We start from the raw sequence: 18839 nt of genomic DNA on the forward strand, positions 1-18839 counted from the left end.
ACAAGTAGGACCTGGATAATGTGTTTGACAATGCGGCGTATCATTGAACCAGATTTAGAACACTTGGTCCACTGATCACGAAGACTGTAAAAACGCCGTGCTTGATTGAATCGTGCTGGAATTATACTATTTAATTCTTTGTAATGAACGTTCCTCTTCAGTTCTGACATTTAATATACCAATAGCCACTAATGCCCGCTCCCCCCTTCTTCTAATTCCGGTGTCGCATCCGGCACATCGCAGATTCTTGACATCAATCCTTCAATTTCTGCATAATCTGAAAGCTTAATGTCATAGTTGTTCCAAGTCGTTAGACCAAGAGGGAGTTCACGACCAACAGCTTTACTTAGGGGTGAGATCAATGCTCCTTTCACTTGACGCGTCGAATCTATTACAGACCAAGCTCGCGTGCCATAAATCAATTCCGCTTCAATTCTTTGCTGATCAAATTTCTTCCTTTTTGATATAGCCAGACAAAGAAACCAGTGGAACTGTAGGCAGTCTATTCGTGGAATAGATCTATCTTCCAACTGACGTCCATGAATGTCCTCAAACAAACAATTGAGCTCCAGATGTTTGCATTTGAACAGGTTCGAGTCCATTATCCGAAATTCCCATGTTGTGAACTCAAGGTTCGTGTTGACAAGTGGTACAATACAGATTTGACATGCCTCCCAAGCGTCTGCAATTTGTTTTTCGAAAACTAAACCATTCTTGGGATCGTATGTTCCCAACGCAGAATTAGAAGCCCATTTGACGCCAAACATCAAAGTCATTTCGGCCGTGCTTACTCGTGATGGACCAATATGAACGGCTTTCCGAAAAATTTCCGATCCCCATTTTTTCGTGGCCATACACTTAACTTCTTCGAGATCAACATCGCCATATTTGAAACTTGAGCCATCGATATTGAGATGATCTTTTGATACTCTGCGAATTTGATGAAGGTCCTTCAATCTCTCTGTGAACATCGCATCTTCTGGTCTTTTGTTGTTGGCAATTATTCGAAAAGCCAGTCTATAAAACTTATGTTTACGGGTCCTTCTCGCAATTGCATCGAGTCTCTCTTCAATGGCTTTCCAATTCTTGGACCGCAGATCCAAGAGGGTATCATAAACCGCCTCTAAGCCTAGTATTTTGGCATTTCCTTCCAAAGAATCGCGTTGTTTAGAAACCATCTCACATCTATCCTTGTGTCCAAGGTATGTAAGTTGCAACTTGACTGCCCAATATCTTGGAAAACTGGAATCGAGAGTTGCCAAATAGCTCTCGAGTTTCCTAATCTCTGCCTCTACCGAGGAAGGTGTTCTTTTAAAAATTTTCCCGTCCTTATCAAGCATTTGATAAGACAAATTCTCATTCTCGTGCTCAGCCATCAAATCGAGAAACCCAATTGCTGTCTTGAATGCCTTTAAGTCTTCTCGTGGCAGGAGTGGCTCTGAAGCAAATTTTTCTAATTTATCCCTGAATGACATATTTATGAGTTTCTCAAGATCGAGGTGAATGCTTGATTAATCGAGGATGCTGCTGAAATATGATGTTTTGATAAAGGAGGGAATTTTTTACTGGTCTTCATTTTGCTTTTGCCATAAATAAACGAAAAGGGGAAAGAACAACATGTGAAATTAAGATACAGAAGGAGCTTTCGAAACCAGATCAAAATCTTGCGACAACGCTTTCCAATATCCCACAATCAACTTGACAATGAAGCGTCTCTCGAAAGTCAAAATCTTATGTTACTTTTCAGTATCCCGTTAGGAAGCAGTGTGGACAGCGCAATAAATATATTGTTTCGCCCCTCCTTCCCTCCCAATTAATAACAGAAAAATCATCCCGACTAGAAACTCATTTCGTCCCCATTTGTCCCCCATACCCAACACGTGCACCCCGCCTCCTTATCCTACAAACTCCCAACTCATAATCCCTCTCCACCTCGTACATCTCTGCCCTAACAATCTAAATATACATTTCCCCCTCCCCCTTCCCTCTTCTCCCTTCACGTTCTCAGCTCTACAATCCACTCAAAAGCCTCGGCCAATCAAGCATCCTCATCCCCATCCCTATCCCCATCCCCATCCTCATCTTATTTAAATGAAACTTCCATATCAATACCTATCAATACAAAAAATCAAAAATTGAAAACTCAATTAGATCTCATACCACACTTCACTGACAACTTCACACTCATATTCATATTCATTCACTCACACTTACACCCATACCCCACAACTCAAACTCATCAATCCATTCATCACATCACCTTCCCTATTAACATTATAAATTGATCCTGTAATTGCTACAATTCCTACAAAGGTACAGCTCAACGTGAGTAATTGGGTATGTAATACGATAAAACACGCCGCGTAGGTAAAAATCATAAGAAGTATCATAATCAGAAGCACTCACGCTAAAGAACTTGAAGAAACCAATATCCAGAACCCCTAGCCCCTTTAATAGACTTCGCTAATTTCACATTCGCTATGCTGAATTTTCTATCTTACTCTTCCCACCCATCTCACATCTCCCATCACTTCCATATTTCCCCCTTTTAAGAGAAAAAAGGAATGCATTACCCTTCCGCCTTTTCCCTTTCCCTCATCCAAGCATAATCTAATGACCACCAGCATCCTCCTCCGAACTTGCAGATCCAAAACTAGAGTACCCATCTTCATACTCCGCCGAAGATTCCGAGTGTGTAAACAGAAGATCTTCCGAAGACTGCTTATTCCAATCTCATGTTTTTTGAATCTTAATTCAAGATTCACAAATGAAGGCGCTTTTAATTCCCACCCTGTAATATCATCACGGACCGCTTCTTCCTTCCTTTTATAATTTCTCCGCATCGGCGGCCCAAATGCAGCCAGCCCATCTGAAATCGAATGATTTTCTATCCATCTCAGATGTCGCGTGGAATTTCTGTGGTGGAAACTTTTGTTGTAATCGCCCATTTAAAATTGATGATTGGGAATTAAACGCAGATCTCTTGGGGGCTTCAAGAACTTTGGCGACTGTATATAGTCAGTCGCATCCGTTGAAAGCGATCTCACTTTCAAGAGTCAAGACTGTTTTCCAACAATCAGGGGGCTCAGAATCTTTGAGATGCTCCAACTGTTGGAATAGATTTGTTGTAAACGGATTATCTTACTGCGCATCTTCTGGAGTTCTTCGATTAACACCTTCTCAATGGTTGCAGGTGTTCTTCGACGTTCTTTATGCCATTCAAACATGGTAGACCGAAGAGGAAGCACCCGGGAAATTGGGGCAGGGACATAGGCACCAAAATGACCTGGGATAATAGTATATTTCTCAACTCTAATGCCCGTGTTCTCGGCCTTTTGGTCCTTTCTGGTGTTAGTAGGCTCGTCTACCTTTCGATACGCATCCGGAATTGCTTTGTCAGCCCCTTCAGAAGGTCCTATAAAAGATCAGTACACATACTATTGAGCCCTTGATTCATGATGAACGAGAATCTACTGACTCTGATAGGCCATTTTGAACTGGGAATGTTCGTCGTAAGTGAATAAGGGATGTTGACAATCGTGCGAACAAGGTGGTGGATAGCGATGAATGCTTGTAAATATGTATACAGCAATTTTCAGAAAATTGAGATGTTGTCTCAAGATTGCAGGTAAATATCGGTCTATCATCTCCGAGATCATATGGACAATTAAAATCCAGACGAAACCGGCAGGCGCCACGAAGTGCTTTTTAAAATTAGCCAGCATTACGTTGAGTGCTAACATTTGAAGCAGGTGCGAAAATAGCGCCCCAGAAATGCTGGAGAGAAATCATTAAGCGTGCTCGCGAGTTCATTCAAACCCAGTTTCTCTTGCTGCATTTATGATCGCAGCATCCATATCAGCTCGTCTGTATCCAGGGGCACGTCCCAAGCAGCATGCAATACCAATCAATTCTGAAAAAGTGATAATCAGCTATGATCCTAATATCAACGTGTAAACAACATACCTCTGATCAGGTTTTCGACCTTAATAGTCACAGTACGTTTCTCCGTATAGCGTTTACTGTTGGTACTAACTTTGGGACTCGAAGTTTCGGAATCGGGACCTCCTGTACCATCAAATATTGGACCGGATAAATCAAGAGGATTAGCCCCCCTAGGGATACTAGCATTCCATGATGGAAATGTCAGAAACTGGGAAATACCACTAGCTTGAGCATCTTGATTTAGGTTACCATTGATATAATCGAGATTATACGCATTTTTATTGGTTTCATCAAGGGCTTTGCCAACTGGACTCCGAGGTGTAGGTGGGAATATCGAGTCAGTACTAGCAGTCCCTGGACTGTGGGCATCGGAAGAAACCTCAAGTTCTATTTGACCTGTGATATAGTCGGCACCTGGATGAAGATCGAATCCATGACCTCTGAGATAACCTTCAACGTCATTAGGATCAAAAAACTCGCCTTCAAACCCAGGAAGGGTACATTTCATATCAGAACTGATGTTTTCTAGTAGTGGTGTGAAGGCTGTGGGAAAGGGGCCCATAGAGAATCCGGTACGGAATTTGGGCATCAATTCATTATCAGTATCAGAGTCTTGATTGGGATAGTATGTACCCGATCCTCCAGGGTGAACTAATGGATAGCGCCAATTCTGAAGAGAATCCTTTGATGAAGTATTCAGAACCCTTTGAAATCGCGCAATGCATTCTTCCTTGGTTTCGTGTTTCAAGCAATAGCCAAATACCTTTTCGAATCGTTGTTGTGGAGGATTTGGCATTGTGAGTAACTTGTAGCCTTGTTCCATCGTTGCGCGGTGCACTCTACGTGCAAATGAAAGTTCAAAGTAGGAATGTGTAGTTGGAAGCGGGACTTTGGCGTGAGGGTAAAAGCTTTGGAAGAAATTGTTACTGGTAGGAGAAGGTATCTCGACTCGGTATTGTTGAATACTCGTCCAGTCGTGAGGAAAACTCGCGTTATCTTCAGTTGCCCTACTGATTATCTCATACTGTCTAGGTTCTTCTGTGTCATTTTCATTAAATTCGATCTGCCTTTCTTCTCCTTCGGAACTATTATCCTTCGTTACAGTGTATCCGCCCCACGGGTTTATCGTCTCGGTAGTAGTCGGCTCATCTGAGAGCAGAGTAAGGGGAGGCGGGTGTTGATTGTTCTGACTTGTCAATGAATGTTTGGCCTCACCATGAGATTCATGTGTGATATTGTCTGGCGAGTCATCTCTATGCCTTGGATTTTCATCGCCTGCACTCTGTTTTGCGAGCGCAAGGAATCTTTGCGTAGTTGATTGAAGTTGCTGACCAAACTCCGGCTCGCGTTGTAGAAGACCTCTACTGATGGCAAAGTCATAGAGGTTAATGAATATATTATTCATTTCTTCATTTGTACCTCTAAGTTCTTGGACTTGCCTCTCTAAAGAAGAAATTGTTGTCTCTTTGCGATGTCGGTAGGCCCTCTGGGCCATTCGAATCTGAGTTCTTCGCCTCTGGGTAATGATTAGCAATGCGATAAATTCCAACATGCATGGGAGAACATATAGAGTTGATATCCTAGATCAGATGATCTAATTTGGCAAGCTAAAAATGTTTTGCCTCTAGAACAGACATATTGCACCCAGACGGAGGAAACTTACATCAGCAGCAGTTTCATCTTTAGTATCTACTCTTGGTCTCCCTCTCGCCTTTTTTCGAGCTTCATCATCATCATCGTCATCAAGATTTGGAGACTCATTTCTGACTCTCTTCCTTCGCTTCTTCCCTTGTCCATGCTCATTCTCTTCACTTTGTGGTTTTGTATCACTGCTATCTCCATGTCTCTCCACCACTCCAAATGGTATTTGATTTTGCATCTGACCCTTCATATTCATCATATTAGGATTATGAGATCCGATGGAGCCCCTCCCATCATCGTACTTCTCCGCGTTCAAAATTCCTAGACTATTGGAATAGGGTGATTGGAATGGATGGTTCATAAAGGTATCTTGTGAGGTTCGTTCTGTGGAATTGAAAGCAAGTGTCTGCATATCTTGGTGAGGTCTTGTGTGGTCCCCGAGAAGATTGGATATTGAAGGTGGAAAACGATATTGCGATGTATTGGTAGGACGATTACTGATCGCGGATGAAGAAATGGATGTCGAGATAGGCGGTGCACGTGAATGGTAAACGTTGTCTTGGACGGTCGAGACACAATTGTTTTTAGCTAGATTACTACTCAGAAAGGCATTGTCGGTGGCGTTTGACATTGTATTGAAATTATTGGATGAAGGATTGTTGTTAGCTTGAGTATCGGTTTGCATAGCGGCTTCAGTAAGAATTGTCAAAGCATATCGATCGTCCTGCTGCATGGGAAGACTGTCATAAGAAGAATTCATCTTCGACCAATTTGAATGCGGGGGTGGGACCAGATCAGCTTTATAGACAAGTCAAGCACACACTTATTGGAGACGGCGATAATATGACCGGCCACGCCTTATATCGACCAGTCAGTAGTTTGTCTTGTCTTCTCTTGTCGTCCTTGTCAGCTGTGGAATGATTTGTGGATGAAGTATTGGTTGAGTAACAATTCACATTAACGCCGACAGTAGCATAATCTTTCTACTCCAGTCATCAGATTGATTTTCTCTGTTTTTTTCTCTTTTCTATGTATATACCAGGTAGGGTGGGTATGCAAGAAGACTGGAGACAAGGTTTATCAGCTTTTCTTCAGCCGATTGACTGTATCGTCTCTCTTTTCTTCCTCTGCCCGCTCAACCTTTTGAGATGGAAGGGAAGGTGATGCAAGTAGAGTTGAGTCTAGCCGGTAGGGTCCAGGTAAATCCGTACGATATCCTGGATACTCGGAATTTGATGCTTGGTAATTGGGTAGCTCTGGTGAGTAAAGTAAGAACTAAAACAATCAACAGATTTAAAGTTAGGGATTAATAATCAACATACGATGCACCAACTGCTTGACGGTGGCTGTGGTTCCTTTGTTGCAGACAGATGTACCGATCTGTGACGTTTTCATTCAAGTATCATCCATCTGTCCCCAGAATTGTTGGGTTGTGGGTGGATGTGTGGATGTGTGGATGTGTGGATGTGTGGATGTGTGGATGTGTGGATGTGTGGATGTGTGGATGTGTGGTCAAGGGGAAGGAGAATCAAAAAACAAAAAAATCCGAGGTTTGATTACTATTCAATGTTCATCCTATTCATTCTGGGGAATCTTCGGAATGAGACACATTGATATTGTGTGATAGATCACCATGCTAGGTACACATTGACGATGATGATGATGATGATGATTCAGCTTCGTACACTCGCTCGTCCACTGGCTCACTGGCTCATCTCATCCCGCATCTAGAATATATATTGCAAGGTACGAAGGCTGGTAGGATGGTGTGTACATTGATAACTACCTATTACTAAGCGCTGTATCCGCCATTGAACATCCCCAACAAGTCCCAATAAACATAACCCGGTACCGGCATATTAATATCAAACCCGCAAGTCCGAAAATCGATCAAGGTTTGTCCAAGACCCAGATGCAGCGTAGTGTAGTAGAGTAATAGGGTCTGTCAAATCTGTGATCTGTCAGACCGAATAATAACCCTCATCAGACTCTCAGACCGACCCTCGGGCCTCAGACTCTCAGACCCTCGACCTCTAGATTGTAACATTGTGCCATCTACTGAGGCCGATTTGAATCATTTAGCACAAACCCCAAAAATAGATTTCTGCCTAATGAAAAAAGAAATTTTAGAATCTGTATAGTGTGTTTATAGAAATCTTATAAAGAAAAACAGAATTTAACCTTATTAGAGATTTTTTATAAAATAAATTATATCATTGAATAGCCCTTAAGCTTAGCTTTATTTATTTGTTTTTAAAATTCATTTCGAAATTTTCTATAAGAAATATACTAATATTTAAAATCTATTTTCAAATAATTTTTCTTTTTGTATATAAACCACTCTAAAATAAACAAGATAAACTTAATAAGAATTCCTTATCTCAAACTCGAACTCGAGCTTATCTCACTTAAATTATATAACTAATAAATAGAAATTCCTTATTAAGTTTATTTTACTTAAATTATATAACTAATACAACTCCCAATTAGTATATATAATATTAATACAAGTATTCAATTTAATATACAATCTTAAAAAAATTAATAAAATAAAAAGAAAAGAAATAAATTCAATATTTAGATTTCAAGAAATCGATTGATATAATTCTTTTCAAATTATCTCAAAAATTGAAATTTATATTCAATTTAAAATGATTTTAAGAATTTAAATAATTATTAACTTTCGATATTGAAGCTTTGAATCTTTAGATATTATTATATTGAATATAAATTTCAATTTTTGAGATAATTCAAAAAGAATTATATTAATCGATTCTCTGAATTTTAATTAATAAATATGTTTGTTTTCTTTTTATTTCATATATCCTTTGAAGATTATATACTGAATTGATTTTTTTGTATAAAAGCATACTACTAAATTCTAAATACGATTCAAGCTCAGGCAAAAATCTATTTTTGGGGTTTATGCCAAATGATCCAAATCGGCCTCAGTACGTCCCCGCTTTACTTTCATTATTCATATTCACAATGTCGATAAGCTATCTCATTGCTCAATGCTAATATCAAGAATGTATATCTCTATTCCTGAACGCTGAAGTTTTTGCCTACTTTACAACCCATTTCCCTAGCAGCATTATATTATAGTGCAGCATGTAAGATGTCCCCAACGCCCTCAAAACAACCAAATACAGTAATAAACACCAATCAATGTAAATAATGAAAGAAATAACCATCCACCTTGAGTGGAGGTGTAAGTTTGAAGCCCTCGCCAGATTGGTGCGCTTGAGGAGCAGTAACTGCCAACTCCTACCTTCTTCATTGAACCAAGCCGCGCAAAACACCCTTCAGACCAACCCCATTTGACCCGCAATGCTTTTATGAAACCTGTGATGACCAGCTGCAAAGACCTACGACATTTCCGAAAAGAAAGACCGGGTATCGTGATGTCTATGCAAAACCGAAGATGAAATCCCCCATGCTCGTTTGCGTCGTATCGGTGCTTTTATAATTGTACATTGAAAGTGGAATTAGAAAGTGGATATTAGAGACCTTGGTGACCCGATGAAGATTCAACAACATTGTCGGATAAATTGATAAGGAGTTGTGCAAGGCATCGTTTGGTAGCAGCGTCATCACGAAGGACCGAGGAGAAAGTGGCATCGCGAAGAGGTTCGGGGAGACATTGGCGGAGAGCTTCGCGGGCTCGCGCATTATCACTCAATCTGACATTCATATTAGCGGAATCGAAATCAAAATCTTGGATGTATTCTCACCGAAGGAAGCAGCGGACGACATGCTTCAACAATCGCGCAGTTTGTTGTTCAACAAGTTGTGAAACCATATTGCTGAGTACTGTGCCAACAGCATAAAAGCGCTCATAGGTAGCACAAATATAATTAAGACCATGATCATCGAGAAGGATCTTCTGCACAATGAAGATTGCAACCGTCTTACTAAGTTCTGACCCGGTCTCCATGATTCGAAGACATAATGGAATTATTTCAGTAGTGAGGAGAAAATTGATGACATCGGATGAATCGTTCTTGACAAGGGCCCCGATGACTCCAAGGGAGGTAAGACGTAAATACTCGAAAGGTCGGGATTTGGAAGTCGTGTTGAGGAAAGGGTAGAGGAAAAGCGGGATGTGAGCTACTAATGTCAGTTCTGTGTCATATCAATAATGTCTGGATAACCAACCGTTCAAGAAAAGGGCGCGAGTCTCATTGTGAGAAGCTACGCATTGTAGAAGGGCCAAGGCGTTGCAGACTCGATTTGATGCGGCGGCGGTGAGTTGGGAGGGATTGAGAAGAGTATAGACTGAGATTATCTCTTGAAGAAGTGATGTCATCACACCTAGATCTGTCAGCATGTCATAATGCTACCCCTTCCGACGGCGTAAATTTACCAAAAGAATGCCACAGTATCAATGCAAGCTCTGGCACTTGCTCGCGCTTCTTGCTGAGTTCCAGGAGAGCAGCTTCCCTGGTGTCTTCATTGAGTAAATCTGCAATGAAGTTCAAAGTCCTTCTATTTTCTTCTGAAACATTGGAGTCGATCATGGCTGCTGCGTCTTGTCCGTGATTTGAAGAAATGGAAGGTACAGCGGCGTTGTGGTTTTGGTTTTGACCCGCCATGCGATTATAATGAGCTGCTTGAACCGCCGCTGCATGCTGCTGCTGCGCCTGTTGAAGGTGGGTCTGCTGGTGCATCCATGGTTGGTCGACCTGCGGATTATATTGATGTTGATGAGAGAAGACGTGTGTCCCCGGGAGCATGGTGCTCATTATCGCGATAGCCAGAGAAGTTAACTCGAGGGCTAGAAGATACTGTAGTCTTAATAAGAAAGTGTTGGGCCTTAATAGATTGTCGCAAGCAATGGCGCCTCACAAGAGTGATCTTGGATGATTTCGAAAAAAAGGTGAGATGAGGGGTAGAATAATTGTTAAGGTTACGTAGGTATCCTGCTGGTTATCCTAATTCAGGGTTGGAGGGAGCTTTTGTTGTCTTGTCTTGTCTGATGTGCTGTAGCGGGGCGGGAGTTTAGTAGTGCTTCGAGCCGGTTAAGTTTCGGAAAGTTGGCATGCGTGCCTTAGAGACAAGGCCAATATAGGATGGGGTCTCGAGGGGGTCTAGATTTTTGAGTAATAGGTAAATGTAAAACTGCTGCAATTGAGGTCTGATGTTCAAAAGAGTACCCAGGTATTTATTATGGACTCAATCGTTTATTCAAATACATATATAGGTAGTGTTCGCTCATGTATATGAACGAAATCAATCAAATATCAAAATCTACAAGGCTTATTGTAGTCCAAAGGCTGTCTGATAGATGGCGATTGCCTTTTATACTAACTACATAGGTGACACTTGAGGGGAGACTCCAATAATAGTCAATTGGTTCAACAGAGAAAGCTTTATTATTCAAAATACGAATCAATTTCCCTTGAAGAATACCATACAATACCATGCTATATACTACCTAGTCATAGAAAGGCGAGACTGATAAGAATCACCATTCTCCAATACTAGGATTGAGAATACTTGTCTTCTTATCTTGAACAAAGTATTGATGTTGGAAATAACTTAGCCATTTAGAATCATACCAAAAAAGCAACCTATATATTCTGGGTATAGTACAACTCTACCCCCTTACCTTTCTACTATTAAACATAATTCATCATCTACATCAAAAATATCCTCAATTTTGTGAAAAGAAGGTAGACAGGTCCAGATTATCACCCCAAACGCCACTAACCTCCACGGCAAGATTAATCATTGTACTGATGGACCAGAGAATAATCAAACCCCATCCAATTTTCCTACTCATTACCCATTTGTTCATCGGTACTGCAATGAGAAGTCCGACTAATGTGATTAGCAAAGTGATGGCGCTGACCATTAGTGTACCACTGACTTCAATCTCGTATGGCTTATATTTGATGTCTTTGTTCGGATGCTTGTGATGTTTGTGGTTGGCCTCTTTAATTGTCATGTATGCACCACTAACACCAATGCCAATGAGAATATTTAGCATCGGTCCCCCAAAGCAAGCACTCAATGCCATAACAGGATATCCCAATCTGGCAACTGTGATATCGGCAACGAGGTCTCCTAATGAATTGCCAACGGCGAAGATAGTAAGGCCAAGGATTGCGTCGGAGATACCTAAAATGACACCAAATGCTTTGAGAACTCCGACAACTTCGTTGGCAATGGTGGAAATCCAAGCAATGGCAACGACGAAACCGATGAAACAAAGCACGAATCGATGTTTAGGGGGCCTCGAATGTGTCGTCGTTAATACGAGAATGGCAAATGCTACCAGAGACCCGAGAATGGAATACAAAAGTAGACGTATGAGCGACCTCGAGTCACCATCGTCAGTGTTGGCCCAAAATATAAATACCACAAAAAGAGGAGCTGTAAACAATTGAAGCGCGACAAGCCAGCGGTTCCAGTCTCTAGAATGTTCTACCCCGGGTTCGCTATGAATCGCATCCTCGTGAGACGGACCTAGATTTTTGGTGGGTGACATGGGAATTTGATGCGAATGAATATGATGGCGCTCAGCAGAGATGGCTACCGCCGCGGTGTTGTGTTGACCAAAATCTGAAATAGGGGACCGAGGACAATCATCAGTCTGTGTGTTCCGTCGACTCCGTTGGTATTCTACCCATTCGGATCCTGCTTCTGAAATGAATGATGGACTATCTGGGATCAGTAATGGGCCGGTGTTTCTCCTCAATGTGCCCGATTCCCTCCTTTGGTCAATGGAGCTTGTCTCTTCCTGGTCTTTGGATTCTGACTCAACCACTGGCAATGTGATTGCCAAAAGAAAGATGCTAGGGGCCGAAATGACGCTGATAAACTTATCCCATCGGCTCTTATCTCTCCACGTGCATAGTGTAGGAAATAGAGCTGTAAGTACGATTTGTGGGCTGGGTAATATGCGATATGGCCACCATCTTATTGGCCTTTCCGGACAGTGCAACTCGTGCTCCAAATTAACCGACTCGGGTGTGATTTCAGAATCTGGCAGCAGGATACTGGGAGCCTTGGAACTATTCCCTGACAACAAGAGTGGAGAGTCCGTGTAAATAGGAAATGGTAATATTGGCGACTGTGTCCGGTTTCGCGAGCTATCTCTTGATGAACTTGGGATTTGAAGCTGAGGTCGTTGTACTGTTCGTGATCTAGTAGAGTTTGCCTGTGAACTTACAGGGCCTAAGTTTGGTGAACGTGGATGCCGGGGTGATGCTGCTGGAGATTCATTCCCGGGTGGTGCCAACAAATCGTCATTCCAACGCGACGTGCTGTTTGTGAATAGTCTGTCATTTTGTGATCCATCGAAGGACGGAGGAGGCGAGATAGAGACTGTGGGCGATTTGGGACCTGGGGATGGAACTCTTAGGAGCTGAGGAAAAGTGGGAGTAGCTGCCATTATACCAATGTCCGGCACATCTGCGACAGTGAATGCTGCGGGGTCTAGAGGCTTGAGGGATGACGCAGCGTTCATAGAGACGGCTCTACTGCGTACTGTATCTAGCTTAGGGCGCTGTGTCTCATTTTCACCACCCTCAATAGGATTTATGCTCAAGGCATATTCAGAAGCCGGAGCTGATATTGTGGCAGATGACCTGATTTGATCAAATGATGTTGACGGGTCATCTGAATATCGTCGCAAATTTATCGGCGGTCCATGGGAGCCTCGAGACTTCTGTAAAGATGATAGAACTGACCTAAACTCTAGAGCACCGACCAAACTAGGACGGATGGGAGTCAAAGTGTTCCTCCGGCTACCGGTCGGTCGTATCACTCGCATATTGCTAGCCACCTCGGCAGCAATATATCTGCCTTCATCTCCATCCTCGTCACTCTCTTCATCTTCAGGCACTCGTGGATGAGGACTAGAGCCACGTTCCAATGCCGCGAAATCCTCATTGCCACGGAAGTCTCTTTCTCCTGCTGGCGCATCCTCATCATCCCCATCTTCCTCGGTAACTTCTATCTCTTCATTTGTCATTGCCAAGTACTGACCACGAGCTGCGGCCTCTCTTTCACGACGACGTCGTCGTCCTCCCAGGTACCAATGCCACATCACTACTATCACCACGTAGAAAAGGTAAAACCCAATCATCACAAAGCATTCCCACAAGTGAAGAGCACCATCTGCAAGAAATACCATACTGAAGCTTGCTGCAACTATGAAGAAGCCAATATCCCTCACGAATGTCTTTTTGCCAACCTTAAACTCTCTGACTAAAGCCATGGATCCTGCGACAACTGCAGTAATAAACCCAGCTGCGCCGATGAGCTCGCCCACCGCAAGACTACCACTGTGCGAACCCATTGCGGCAAAAGTCGAGAATACATCCGGACTACCATTGCCAAAAGCTAGGAATGTTACGCCTGCCATACTCTCACTCATACCCAATATGCTCGCAATTGTCGATAAATTGATACAGAAGAAATCGCTCGCAGCGATTCCGATTGTCGAGAATAATAGTCCAAGCCATAATATAAGAATGGTGAAAGCTAAAGGTTGGGCCGTTGGTAGCTTGCAATAGTAAAGCGAAAGGTAATTGAGGAGTCCTGCAGTTTCATCGGGGCAATTCGCCAATATGAATTGGCATTTATCTTCGGCATGATGGACAAGGCGACACTATGGTATTAATGTGAGCACAAAGTCTGGCGTAGCTTGTGTGTATATACAAACCTCTTCATCCCGTTTCACAAGTCTTTTACTGTCCAGCGCATCCAATGCTCGTTTTTGTGCGACACCATATTGAGAACCGTAACGGTATTTCGCGCTTTGATCTGCGACAAGACTTATCACAGCTAATAATGAAATAATCAATATGGTAAGATAGAAAGCTCGGAAATTATATCTGGAACGTTTTGGTGGGCGGGATAACACCTTAGTCAAAGAAGTTCGATGCATACTTGATGCATGATCTGATGTGGACCTGAAGATTTTGTTGGAGCAATGCGATTGCAGTTGCGATTGCGATGATAATTGTATAATAAGTTATGAGTACCTACATCGGAAGGAAAAGCTTCTGATAAAAGTAGATTCAAAGTCAAAGTCGTAATCTGGGCTGTGCTAGCTAAATTGCCAAGATAGAGATTGGAGATTTCGGCAAGGAAAAGGAATCTTCGTCATAAGAGTGAATGGCAAAGAACATCGTAATCGCACGTATGTGTGGCTAATGACTGGGTCTGATGGTCCCTAGATATCAGATAGGTTATCGATAAACCTGAGACAAGGGCGATCAACGGCAAACGTGTATGGAGTAACAAGATAACCTTGCCTTGAAGGTTACATCCGCTGGTGTTTCTCGTCGTGTTCCTGGCGAGAAGTAGGTACCGATAGGAAGGATATAATAACACTTTCTTGACACTTGAGGGGAGATATTATCTGGTGCCAAATTGAAATTGAAATGGGATGTATTGTCTTATTCAAGAATCGAGGTCATCCTCTCAGCGTACGATAAGTGATGTGGCAATCACCATGTAATGTGAAAAGGTCTCATCCCGATTCTGAATCAACTTATGTAAGCAAATTTTCTGATACCTAAGGCTGCAATACTCGCGTCGGGGTTGGGTTGGGTAATCGGTCCCCGCTGTCCTACCAAAATGTAAATAATAGAAAATAAACAAAGTTCAAACTTAACATCATTGCAACACATTTGCCTATCACGACAATTTTTATATTTCTTGATATGCCTAGAGTCGCACAAAACCCAAGTGCGAAGAGGGGTAGAGTTGCTTCTGGCTCTCTACCAACTCCTGCAAAATCTCCCGTGAAGTATGATTGCCCTGGTTGCTATGGTGTTTAATGTCCATATCTTTGGCAGATATGATGCTTTTCGTTTGCGTGCGCTCTGCAGAACGAGATTTTCCAATACTGATTGATGGCAGGGTACCTTTGAATGATGCATCGCCAGTGAAATTGGCTCTCAATGACGATGCGCGAGAAAAAGCAAAACGATTAAAATCGAGAAATGCCCACCATGAAACTCAGATGAACGAAATTAAAAAGGCCGCGACTCCACGGAAATTGGTGAACTTCGAACGAGCAGGAAGCTCCTCACCGTCAGTGAACCACAGAACTCCGGGGCGAGCTGGGAAAGAGAATGATTTGGATGGCGGGGTTATGATGGTTGGAGGAAACGCAGTCACTCCCATGAAGCGTGTTCCAATTCTCGCAAACTTCGAGGAATGGATGAAGATGGCCACAGACAACAAAATCAATGCTGCGAATTCTTGGAACTTTGCGCTTATTGATTATTTTCATGACATGTCACTTTTGAAGGAGGGTGATGGAGTCAATTTTCAAAAGGCCAGTTACACTCTTGATGGGTGTGTAAAGATTTATACGAGTCGAGTCGACAGTGTAGCTACAGAGACCGGTAAGCTTTTGAGTGGATTGGCAGATAGCGGGAACAACAAGAAGAAAAGGGGCGACAATGAGGAAGGCGAAGGAGATGAGAGTGAGGAAGAGGTAGAAGATGAAGATGGGGTTATTAGGAAGAAGGCAAAGAAAAGGGTATGTGCCACCTACATTCATTATTACTTTGTTCTTCTCCAATCGACGTACAAGTTTTTCAAAACAAGCCAAATCTCATAGTTGAGATATGGAAGATCACATTTGATGTGAAGCAGAATTGCGGTCGCACATCATTTATCTGCCCCAGAGTGGTAGGGTGTGATGGACGTCTTTGGATTTCTGTCTAGCGACATGCAGACGGGGATTTTCATCTGAATATAACATCAGATGGGAATAATTCTTGTACATACGACCATAGACTGAAGAGAATTGGGCATCCCGTCCGCTCTGCCATACACAAGCTTCAGATCGGTGGATTAGTAGTTGGGTGGGTGACCACCAGCGAATCCCCACTGTTGTATGTTCCAATATCCTTTTGTTTCTTATTTTGCTTCATTATTTTCTACTGGTGCAATTGGTCCTGTAGAGCGGCAAGCACGATGATGGACACAACCAACCCATATCGATCCGAGATCCATTCTTCAAAAGGGTGTTAGTCTCAAAGATCCATTAGGCTGGGCGCCAGTCCATGTTTTGCATCCTCGATTCTCAATTCTTTCATCTTTATCTCTTTCGTTTCATCCTTTTTGGTTTGGGGGACTGCAGAGGGAATTTCTTCTTCGAGTGTAAAACTTTTTGGTTCTAGTGCTTTTCCCCAAAGAGTACTTGAAATAATTTACATCCCGAGGTTCACTTGACCTTTAAGTCTGATTGTGATACCTGTTTGTCTTGGTCAAACCGTGCACTTAGTATAATTGATCAGAAAACCCCTAGCTAATCATAAGTTCAGACTCAACGCTCATCAGAAGCAACTCTTGCAACTTCGTTCTCAGCATTACAATTGAAGAAGTTCGAACTTGAATTCTCCGTTGATCCTTTATTTAAAAAAGCATCTGCAGACTTCGATGAAGGGGGTGCTAAAGGTCTACTTTTAAATCATCTCTCTATCGACTCTAAAGGGCGTATTGTTTTTGATAGTAGCGATGACGCAGGTGACGCTTCGGCAGAAGGACGGGGTAGAAGAAGAAAGGATGATGCCATTGAAGAGGATGAGGAAGATGTTTTAGAATCGGCAAACGTCACTCTAAAAGATGACGAGGATGACGAAGATGATGGAGAAGACGTGGAGATAGATGTGGAAGCTTTGGGAGTCAAATTTTTCCCGAACTTGGATTTCCTTGAAGAACAAGACATTTGTCCATCATTGAAGAATTTTGACCTTGGAGATCCATCTGGTTCTATGGATATTCCATTTTTAAAAGCACCAGAAGATTGGCGACAAGAGAAAGACAAGTCGGATGACAATGGTGTTGGTGATAGGTCAGGAATTTTCCTAGACGATGATAACCCTATTGGATTCGATGATGACGACGATGGACTTCTTGGAAATTTTGATATTCCAGATGATGCTGGATTTGGTGAAGGTGGTGAAGCTTGGGCTCGTGATGCCGCAATCGAACCACGCATGCGAGTTCACGATGTGGGATACGATAATGATGGTGGAGATGGTGAGGATGGAGAAGGAGGTGCTGGCTCATTTGACCCCGAAACCGGCGAGTACATCATATCTCTTGATCGTGGATCAAAGAAGGAAGGTGGCCATGATGACATTTTGAGTTATTTCGACGAGGCGTTGCAAAAGAATTGGGCCGGTCCTGAACACTGGAGGATACGAAAGATCAAAGACGTCAACAAGCCAACAGTTACAAAGCCGCGCAAAGAGAAAGAGCCATTCGAAATCGACTTCATTTCTCCTTTAAATGCCACCTTGGCTGAAACCATTTATACTCATGCACCAACCAATGCTACGATATCTTTACCAAAGAAAGATTGGAAGTCCAAGACAAGAAATCTTCTTCCCGATGACAAGCATTTCAACTCCAAACAACTGTTACGTCTTTTCCTTAAACCCAAAGCTAGAATGGGTAGTCGAAAATCTGGGTTTGGTGCCAAACCCGGTACTTTTGGTCAAAAGAAGGAGGATGATATCCCTGAAGGCGAGATTGGTGAAGATTATTGGGCACGAAAAGAAGAACCTGCTCACACATTAGAGGATGAAGCTCCGCCTCATGGAGATTATGACGCCAACTTCTTCCAAGACGACGGTTTGGCCATGCCAGGTATAGATGATGATGATGATATGGAATTCGCCGACGCACGTGAACAATTTTCGCCTGGAGCTGAAGGACAAGGTGCAGGCATTGGTGGTATCGCTGCCATATTAAATGCTGGAGCTCAAGATGTAGACGGAGAAGAGGGCGCGTTTGGTACACAGCTGGTCACACAAAGTAGAAGATTGAGGCCTGAATATGTGCAATATGCTAGGGTTGCCAAGAAGGTTGATGTTAGGAGGTTGAAAGAGGAGTTATGGAAGGGCATTGGATTTAGTGAGCCAGAACAACCAGTAAGTTTATCTGTTCCTCATAGTACCCGAATGTTATCACTAACAAATTGAAACAGGACATGTCACTTTCTACATCACGACTCCCAACTCCACCTGTCAAAATTCCTACGGATGAAAATGAAACCCTTCAGTTTACAACCGTCATGCAAAACCTTCAGACTGTATATCCAAAGCAAGTCATGAATGATATCTCGACTAGTTATTGTTTCATCTGTCTTCTGCATTTGGCCAACGAGAAGGGTCTTGTCATTGATAAGAAAGAAGGTTTAATGGAATTGGATATTAGGAAAGACCCAACTGCTGAAATCACAGTTGAGTAATCACAGCAACTTGGGGAATGAT

At 42.5% G+C, this 18839-nt stretch overlaps 7 protein-coding genes across 7 annotated transcripts; 1 reads left to right on the forward strand and 6 right to left on the reverse strand.

Annotated features, from left to right (window-relative positions):
• Positions 1-188: 188 nt before the first annotated feature.
• Positions 189-1475, reverse strand: EAE98_005181 (uncharacterized protein; the record flags this gene model as incomplete). Its single annotated transcript, XM_038952802.1, has 1 exon — positions 189-1475. The coding sequence occupies one exon, from the start codon at positions 1473-1475 to the stop codon at positions 189-191; it is 1287 nt and encodes a 428-aa protein (XP_038810644.1).
• Positions 1476-2826: 1351 nt separating this feature from the next.
• Positions 2827-3491, reverse strand: EAE98_005182 (uncharacterized protein; the record flags this gene model as incomplete). Its single annotated transcript, XM_038952803.1, has 3 exons — positions 2827-3008; positions 3146-3415; positions 3479-3491. 3 exons carry the CDS (start codon positions 3489-3491, stop codon positions 2827-2829), a joined length of 465 nt encoding a protein of 154 aa, XP_038810645.1.
• A 318-nt stretch (positions 3492-3809) lies between these two features.
• On the reverse strand, positions 3810-6346 carry EAE98_005183 (uncharacterized protein; the record flags this gene model as incomplete). Its single annotated transcript, XM_038952804.1, has 3 exons — positions 3810-3913; positions 3967-5461; positions 5609-6346. The coding sequence occupies 3 exons, from the start codon at positions 6344-6346 to the stop codon at positions 3810-3812; spliced, it is 2337 nt and encodes a 778-aa protein (XP_038810646.1).
• Positions 6347-6666: 320 nt separating this feature from the next.
• On the reverse strand, positions 6667-7085 carry EAE98_005184 (uncharacterized protein; the record flags this gene model as incomplete). Its single annotated transcript, XM_038952805.1, has 2 exons — positions 6909-7085; positions 6667-6842 (listed from the first exon to the last, which is right to left on the reverse strand). The coding sequence occupies exons 1-2, from the start codon at positions 6979-6981 to the stop codon at positions 6667-6669; spliced, it is 249 nt and encodes an 82-aa protein (XP_038810647.1). The 5' UTR covers positions 6982-7085.
• Positions 7086-9088: 2003 nt separating this feature from the next.
• On the reverse strand, positions 9089-10322 carry EAE98_005185 (uncharacterized protein; the record flags this gene model as incomplete). The annotated part of the gene is made up of 4 exons (XM_038952806.1): positions 9089-9269; positions 9321-9696; positions 9745-9900; positions 9953-10322. The coding sequence occupies 4 exons, from the start codon at positions 10320-10322 to the stop codon at positions 9089-9091; spliced, it is 1083 nt and encodes a 360-aa protein (XP_038810648.1).
• Positions 10323-11242: 920 nt separating this feature from the next.
• Positions 11243-14485, reverse strand: EAE98_005186 (uncharacterized protein; the record flags this gene model as incomplete). Its single annotated transcript, XM_038952807.1, has 2 exons — positions 11243-14206; positions 14261-14485. 2 exons carry the CDS (start codon positions 14483-14485, stop codon positions 11243-11245), a joined length of 3189 nt encoding a protein of 1062 aa, XP_038810649.1.
• Positions 14486-15266: 781 nt separating this feature from the next.
• EAE98_005187 (uncharacterized protein) lies at positions 15267-18817 on the forward strand (the record flags this gene model as incomplete). The annotated part of the gene is made up of 4 exons (XM_038952808.1): positions 15267-15352; positions 15466-16093; positions 16884-18497; positions 18554-18817. The coding sequence occupies 4 exons, from the start codon at positions 15267-15269 to the stop codon at positions 18815-18817; spliced, it is 2592 nt and encodes an 863-aa protein (XP_038810650.1).
• Positions 18818-18839: the final 22 nt, after the last annotated feature.

This window comes from Botrytis deweyae (genome assembly GCF_014898535.1).
Source record: "Botrytis deweyae strain B1 chromosome Unknown BDEW_010, whole genome shotgun sequence".
NCBI lineage: Eukaryota > Fungi > Ascomycota > Leotiomycetes > Helotiales > Sclerotiniaceae > Botrytis > Botrytis deweyae.